This window comes from Oryzias latipes, chromosome 10 (assembly GCF_053564925.1).
Source record: "Oryzias latipes strain Hd-rR chromosome 10, Olatipes_Hd-rR_3.1".
NCBI classification, from domain to species: Eukaryota; Metazoa; Chordata; class Actinopteri; order Beloniformes; family Adrianichthyidae; genus Oryzias; species Oryzias latipes.
The window spans coordinates 15,577,285-15,585,690 of NC_136246.1; the positions used below are offsets into that span (position 1 = coordinate 15,577,285).

At 37.5% G+C, this 8,406-nt stretch overlaps 2 protein-coding genes across 2 annotated transcripts in view; both read right to left on the reverse strand.

Moving 5' to 3' along the window:
* Window positions 1-8,406, reverse strand: part of ubxn1 (UBX domain protein 1) — a 38,577-nt gene that overhangs the window by 24,645 nt on the left and 5,526 nt on the right. The gene's annotated exons all lie outside the window — the stretch shown is intronic.
* map1lc3cl (microtubule-associated protein 1 light chain 3 gamma, like) lies at window positions 6,492-7,771 on the reverse strand. Its single transcript, XM_004073165.5, has 4 exons — window positions 7,608-7,771; window positions 7,466-7,521; window positions 7,276-7,382; window positions 6,492-7,187 (listed from the first exon to the last, which is right to left on the reverse strand). The coding sequence occupies exons 1-4, from the start codon at window positions 7,663-7,665 to the stop codon at window positions 6,998-7,000; spliced, it is 411 nt and encodes a 136-aa protein (XP_004073213.1). The 5' UTR covers window positions 7,666-7,771; the 3' UTR covers window positions 6,492-6,997.

An 8,406-nucleotide genomic window follows, 5' to 3' on the forward strand; every position in this document is an offset into this window, starting at 1 on the left:
TTTCTGATGTTTCTATTTGATGTAGGCAGTGCTCATTTAAACTCATAAAGTTCTCGAAAGAGTGACTTGGAAGAGGACGGAAGCCTCCTTTAACTAGAGAATTTCCTTCATTCAGCCTCAAAGTTGAAGTCAAAATGCTAAGATCTGAACAGAAATATGAACCATCTGTCTGTCCTATTGATTTTCATTCGTAAGGGATGTTTATTCAGATGTATCATCATCCAGGAATGACACTAACAAATGTTCTACATTTTTCCACTCATCCATATCTGTTTCAGTTTTGACCTGGAGCTGCCATCTGACTGAAGTCACCAGCTTGTCCTGAAGCCCTCCCCTTGTCTTGAGTTCATCTCTTTCCTTGCAATGTCACATTTGCTTTCTCTAATCATAAGCTGGTGTGTCGTCGCTGGAAATCCTTTACACTGAGTCACAACACAATTTGTATCAGATGAGCGGGGTAGCAGATTAGGCCCAGAGGCGCTCCCTTGTGTATGGAGAAATTATTACAAGTCTGTAAAGATGAGGTAATAAAAGACAGCTACTTATCATTTTTTAGGTTCTCTATATGTTTGTGTATAACATGAATAGAAAAATCTCTCTGCCAACCATGAAAGAAAAACAATTTAATTTAATTAAACTCAGTTTTTGTTCATTAAATTGAGCAATAACAGAAAATAACAATAACATTGATCTGTTTTTCTGCGTGACCACAGATCCAGCCCCACTTTTTCTACTTGTTAGTTAAGGTCAGGAGTCTGCAACCCCCAACACTGAAAGAGCCTTTTGGGCCGATTTCAGTCTTATTCACCTTTCACGATAATACTACACTGCTTTGTGTTTATATTACTGTTATGCTAAATATAAATAAACTATGTTTTTGTCATTAAATAAAGTCAGAAATATAAAGAAAAAATATATTTTCTATAAAGGAAATTGTCTTTCAGTTTTCCCATAGGGCAGTATTACTGGTTTCTCTTTTAAATTAGTCACCCAGTGACACATAGGATCTCCAGCAGATGTACATAAAGTTTAGACAACACAAGTCCAAAATTGCCTTTTCTGTTCTCATACCGTCAGTAAACTTTATGTTTACTTGACCTCAACTTTCAGCGCCGCTGACAACAGCAGCAGGATACAGACCTTAACCTAATGTCTGCAGACATAACATCAAGGACAACTATAAACTCTGTTCAAAGCCAGAAGAACGGCTGTTAATCAGCGGAAGAAGGAATACCAACCTTGGTCATTCGACAGATTATGGACCCTTTTTTATTCGACTTCACAGCATTAAATTGTCATAAAAAAAAATAAATAAATGCTTAATCAATTATTAAAAATGGTTAAATTGATTGATTTCTAATGATTTTGCTTCATTTGCTCCAAAAATTGATTCATGATTTTTCCTAATGTAACATAATTTTGCACATATTTTAACTTTTGATACTTTAATAATTATTGCTATGATTTTTGAAACAGTGTTATGTCTATTTAACTGATATAGTATTATTTTTATCAATCATATACATGACTTTTATAAGTAACATAATCTGCATATATTTTGGATAAATGATCTGCATTTGCCATGTTGATTTCTAAAAGTTATTTTTACAAAATAATTTAAGTAATTCATCTTCGTCATGTGCTTTATTGATACTTCAGGATTCTTAATTCTGTCTGATAAAAATTAGGAACCAGATAATGATAAATCGTGTAATAAAATGGTTATGGTAGAACAGGGGTGGGATTATATAAATTCGCTTCCTTCCACTCCCTTTCAAGCAATATTTATTAATATTTCTAAATATTCTAAGTTTGAGTTGTCATTGTATGAATGTATTACTGATGATTGTGTTGTTGTTGTGTATTATTCTTATTTGATTGCTTGAAATAAACCATTTCAAATCAAATCAAATCAATTGTTGCTGCTGTTAACCTGAATAAAAACACAACTTGATTAGTTTATGATCCAATAGAAAAAGGTACAATAGATATGTTTAGATATATATTTAAATTTCCCTCTGGACAGAATCTAAGCATTGTTTAGCGGTATAGGATCAAACGTTTTCCAATTTAAAACAAATCTGACTGAAGATCAAAGATTTGACGCACATTTTGCTTAGTATTTTGCAGCCTGTACACTCGATGGTTAACCACACAGAGACTCTTGAGTGAGTCTAATGTCAGTAGTGGTGTAAAAAAAACTTTTACTGTTATAGAAACACCTCGACCATACAATTCTAAACCTGAAAAACTAAATAAGTAACGCATACTTTTTAAAATTACTATTATTTTATTTTTCTTCAACCAAAGAGCCACAGCAGAGGGGTAAAGAGCCACGTGAAGCTCTGGAACTTCAGACTGCAGACAACTGGGATAGTTTCATACATTTTGTCTTTTTTTTAACTTTAGATAAAGTTCAAGATTATTTTGTTTTGAAGGTTTTCATCCAAATATGACAACATTTACTGAGTTGCACGAGCCCTTTTGTTAAGAGTTGGGGCTGAAAGACACCCTCTGATGACATTTTTAACATGTTCTTGTAGCATTTTTCTGATGAAGGAGGCCACTACTTAAAGAAAATTAAGCTCAAAATTGCATTCCTGAGAATCTCTTTATTCATATTGTTGTGAGTAAAAAAGTTTGTATTTGTGATGCTGGGCGGCATCAAGCTCCCTGCTCTGAGCTATCAGTGGAGGGGAAGAGGGGGCGGGGTTGCTCCGCGCCAACAGTACTGTCCACAACTCAGAGGTGAATTTCTAATGAACTACTGCTGCTCTGTCCTGGAAAACAACACACATGTTTTGATTTGGGCTACAAACAACATCATCCTAACTAAAAGACCACTGGGAATGCTTTTATAATAGATCAGAAGATGATCAATTTAAATAGACTGCAGCATGAGTTGAACTATTACAGGGTATTTAGCACGTAGAGGGCAACAACACGGCTCTAAAAGAACCTCACGTTAGGATCTACTTGAAAGCAAAAACGTAAGTGCAGGTTTGATTCCTTCTCTGCTCACATATGTGAGGTCATATTCTCAATCTTTGAAGACTATTAAACTGAGAATCCACTTGTAAAAGAGAAGTGAGGGAAGTGAAAAATGTTCATCCTCCTCTCAGTTATGGGTTCCTCTGAGCAGCTGTGGCATTCAAACACAAACAGTCAAACCTGCAAGGCAGGAGATGTATGATCTGGCTCTTCTGAACTGCTCCAGAGATCTGCAGTTGCAGATGTTTGCGTTGATCTCTTTACAGATCATTTGCTGCTGGCAGCAGCTCCATGTTCCTGCAGCTCACTAATGTCAGAGCGTTCACAGAGAGCTGCTGGAATGCCCACAGAGGCATGAGGGGAGCGACGGCACCCCTCCACATCTCTGGTTGCAGGACTGCTGCTGTATATCTCGGCCTCACACCGCTTCCCTTTTCCTTTTCCCTCCCAGAGACGTCACTATGCTCCGTTCACCTCTTCCCCTTTTCCTTCCTTGTCCTCCAGTGTTTGTGGAGAGCAGCTTCTCCTCTCTGTTTTTGTCACTTAACCCCAGCGCCTCGCCTCATGTGGTCACTCACATGCTCTCCCTGACACACTGACCCCAGCAGAGAGTTAACTAGGTCGAGCTCATTAAACACCATCATGAGGTGGGAGTGTTTCTTCTAAGAAGCAGGTGAGGAATGAAACACTTCTATGTGTTAGAACAAGTCTTATGGAAGAGACTGGAAAGATCCAGATCTGATAACTATTCTATGGAGTATAAAAAAAACATGTTTAACGATGACAGTTTGATCAAGAACAAAATCTCTGATACATTATATAATTTTAGAAAGTCATGAACTGATGTCAAATCTTCAAAATAAAGACAAAGTTCCTATGGTGTTGCACTAATTTTATATACGTACAGGATTATTCACCTAACAAAGAGAAATTACTATTATAATGTTTGACTTCATTTTTACCCACAAGACATAACATCGTAGTTAATCATTTTGATCACATTAAACAACTGATACGACTTTTCTGTAAACAAAGTCATGATTTAACCACTCTGTTTTGATACTGGAAATGAAAGAAGTAATAGTACTTTCTGAAAGTATTGTGATAATTTTTTAAAGCACTATTGACCTGATGTCAATTGACCTGTGACCTGTAATTGATACATAGATATACAGTACAGACCAAAAGTTTGGACACACTTTCTCATTCAAAGAATTTTCTTTATTTTCATGACTATGAAAATTGTAGATTCACACTAAAGGCATCAAAACTATGATTTACCACATGTGGATTTGAATACCCCTTGTGCTATCTTAGATGACCCCACCCTTACATTGACGTGTTATTCCTACAATGACAAAGGTGGATAAAGGTGGAAAGATTTCATGTAATCCATGGACACCAGTGAAGATCACAAATCATTGAAGAAAAAAGGTTCAGAGCACTGTCTAGTGGGTCTAGATGACCCAACTCCCAATGTTAAAGTGCCTAGGATGGCACAAGGGTTACATAACAAAAAAGTGAGAAACAACTGAAAATATGTCATATTGTGGGTTCTTTAAAGAAAGCCACCTTTTGCTTTGATTACTGCTTTGCACACTCTTGGCATTCTCTTGATGAGCTTCAAGATGTAGTCACCTGAAATGTTTTTCACTTCACAGGTGTGCCCTGGCAGGTTTAATAAGTGTGATTTCTCGCCTTATAAATGGGGTTGGGACCATCAGTTGTGTTGTGCAGAAGTCAGGTGGATACACAGCAGATAGTCTTACTGTAAAGACTGTTAGAATTTGTATTATGGAAAGAAAAAAGCAGCTAAGTACAGAAAAACGAGTGACTTTAAGCAATGAAGGTCAGTCAGTCCGAAAAATTGGGAAAACTTTGAAAGTGTCCTCAAGTGCAGTCACAAAACCATCAAGCGCTACAAAGAAACTGGCTCACATGCGGACCGCCCCAGGAAAGGAAGACCAAGAGTCACCTCTGCTGCAGAGGATAAGTTCATCCGAGTCCCCAGCCTCAGAAATCACAGGTTAACAGCATCTCAGATTAGAGAGCAGGTCAATGGCACACAGAGTTCTAGCAGCAGACACATCTCTACAACAATTGTTAAAAGGAGACTGTGGGAATCAGGCCTTCATGGTAGAATATCTGCCAGGAAACCACTGCTAAAGAAAGGCAGCAAGCAGCAGAGACTTGTTTGGGCTAAAGAACACAAAGAATGGACATTAGACCAGTGGAAATCTGTGTTTGGTCTGATGAGTCCAAATTTGAGATTTTTGGTTCCAACCACTGTGTCTATGTGCGACGCAGAAAAGGTGAATGGATGGACTCTAAATGCCTGGTTCCCACCGTGAAGCATGGAGGAGGAGGTGTGATGGTGTGGGGGTGCTTTGCTGGTGACACTGTTGGGGATTTATTCAAAATTGAAGGCATACTGAACCAGCATGGCTACCACAGCATCTTGCAGCGGCATGCTATTGCCGGGGCATAACCCCAAACACACCTCCAGTGATGGGGTGCTGCGCCAGATGACCTGGCCTCCACTGTCACTGAACCTGAACCCAATGGAGATGGTTTGGGGTGAGCTGGACCGCAGAGTGAAGTCAAAAGGGCCAACAAGGGCTAAGCATCTCTGGGAACTCCTTCAAGACTGCTGGAAGAACATTTCAGGTGACTACTTCTAGAAGCTCATCAAGAGAATGCCAAGAGTTTGCAAAGTAGTAATCAAAGCAAAAGGTGGCTACTATGAAGAACCTAGAAAATGAGATTTTTCATTTGTTTCACACTTTTTTGTTATGTGTATAATTACACGTGTTCATTCATAGTTTTGATGCTTTCAGTGTGAATCTACAATTTTCATGTTCATGAAATATATATATATCTATATATATATAGATATATACATACATACATACATACATACATACACACATGTATACATACATATATACATGCATATAATTATTTTTAAAATAATGATGCAATGTATTTAATAGAAGTTATGAATTATGTAATAATTATGTATTAATTATGTAATAATAATGTTGGGATTATATAAATTCACATCTTCTCCCCCCTTTTCAAGCAAAAAGTAAACTGTTTCTGACTAACGTCACATTCAATAGATTCAATATGTCGTGTATTGTATGTATAAGTGTAAATTTGTCTATTTAGGATTTAGAGTAATGGCATCTTTAACATGTGTAAGTCCATATGGATATCTTTTTTATTCATAATTCTTTTCCAATCAAATCATGACTAATCATCCTAAGTTTGATATATATGTCTTTAGATGTATCTCTTTTTTGTTATCTTTGGTATTTTTTTATTTGAGTGCTTGAAATAAATCAATTCCAAATGGAAAAATAAAATATTTGGATTCTTTTAGTGTGACTGTGAGTTTAAGGAGAATTTTTTTGTCAAGATTTTTCCAAATTTGATTTGATTCAGCGCTCAGTATTTGGTGAGAACATGAGTAAAAGTCACAGAAAGTAGAGAAAAAATTATAAGAAAAAGTGAGAACTTTATTTGTTGGCATCTTTAACACAGAAAGCACCAAAGCAGTTTTCTGTAAACAAGAGTTTGTGCAAAAAAGTTCAAACTGTTCATGTAGTGAAAGTGGGGGAAAAAGTGCTTAAATGGAAAAAATACATTGATATCCTGAGAATTTAGGTCTGAAAACAAATAAAATTTAAAGTGTGACTGAAATGTTTGCGGTTTGTAAAATTTTCAAAATTGTGGACGGTGTTGATTTAAAAAAAATCCAACAACAATTTCAATCAAACAACAAATCAGTTAAAAGTAAAACCCTCCATCGGTGCAAACTTGTCCTCACTCATTTTGGGATTTGAAAGTCCAGACAGTGTTAGCTGCAACAAGAGAAGGAGCCTTATGGAAGCAACAAAGCTGGAAAAAAAACTTCTCTTTTGGCTCATGTTGTTCGTTTTTTTCTCCATCTTGAGTGCAGCCACGTGTGGCCAGGATTCAGTTCATGTTCACAGTGTCTAAATCAGCAGGGCGGCCTGGCTGCTGGCTGAGGAGCTCCAAACATCTCCTGCGATGCGTACGTGATGTAGAGGAAGCCGTCAGCATCTCTGTATCGAGAATACACGTCCCCCATACTGGATGACATGCAGGACATGGTTTTGTCTGCCACCAGGAGGAACAAAGACTGGGAAGAGTCCAGCTCAATTTTATTCCTGAAGGAAAAGGCGTGGATTGATTAAAATTTAAAGGGAGTGAATGTGCTGCTTAAGACGGGAGCGACACATGTGCAGTGACGTTTACCTGAGCAAGCAGAGGAACTGACCCAGCGTGAGCTCAAAAGGAACCAAAAACTTTGTTTTGTCCAGCAGGGGTAGAGTCTTCTCCCGGATATACCGCTCGACAATCACCTAAGCACAAAAACACATCAACCCTAAGAAAAATCATTTTAAAATAAAAATATGATTTCTTAAAGTGTGATTACAAAACTCACGGGTAACTTATTTGGGAATTTAGACCGGATGCTGCATACTTCATTTTTCCTTGTTGCTGAAAACAAATGAAGAAGATTATGTCATAGACTCAAATCAAAGCTTGATGTGATGGTTGTCGCCAACGAGACGAGAGGTTCTCACCGAGGCATTTCCTCTGCTTGAAGGTCATCATTTCCATGGATTTCTCAAAAGGAGCCATATTTGCTCGTTCAGGTTAAAAGACGAATGGGAGTGGAGGAGAGCCTGACGAGGCAGTGGGTGAAGTCCCTGCAGGTGGATGGAAGGCAAACCCCACCGAAGGGCTGTGACCGCCTGATTTTTATTGAGACTCAGCTGGGAGGAGTCTGAATGTGTCGCTCCTCACTCGTGTGGATGCGGGGCCCAGCGTATGCATTCTTCTGGTTGGAACCAGATTAGCAGTCGGTGCTTGTGTAACTGAGCATTCTCACATCTGCTTGTGACAATGACGCCGCTGTCACGTACACAAAGGCCCTACCAGCATGGGGAGCACCACGGAGCAAGAATCCTAAAGTTAAAAATCTCTACCATCCCTAACCTAAAGCAAATCCACTCTGACCTTTGACCTCTCTGGTAAGTAGACACCATTCTTCTACATTTACATTATTACATTTTAGTTGTAATAATTCAACAGAAAAAAAGCTAAGTTATTATCTTTTAATGAAAGCAGATTTTACAAAAAACGTAATACAAGTATTTTTGTCTGCAACGACTGCTGTTTTTAAAAAGTACTTTGAAAATTCTCTTCTTTTTTGCATTTTTGAGACAATTAAAATATGTAGGACATGAGATATTGAACAAAAAAACAAATTAATTTGTAGAAAATTTCGTTTTTACATATCAATTAATTCTATTAGAAAGAAACCATATATCTAAATCTGATTAAATCTGATCATGAAAAAGTAATTCTTTTGTCTTAGAA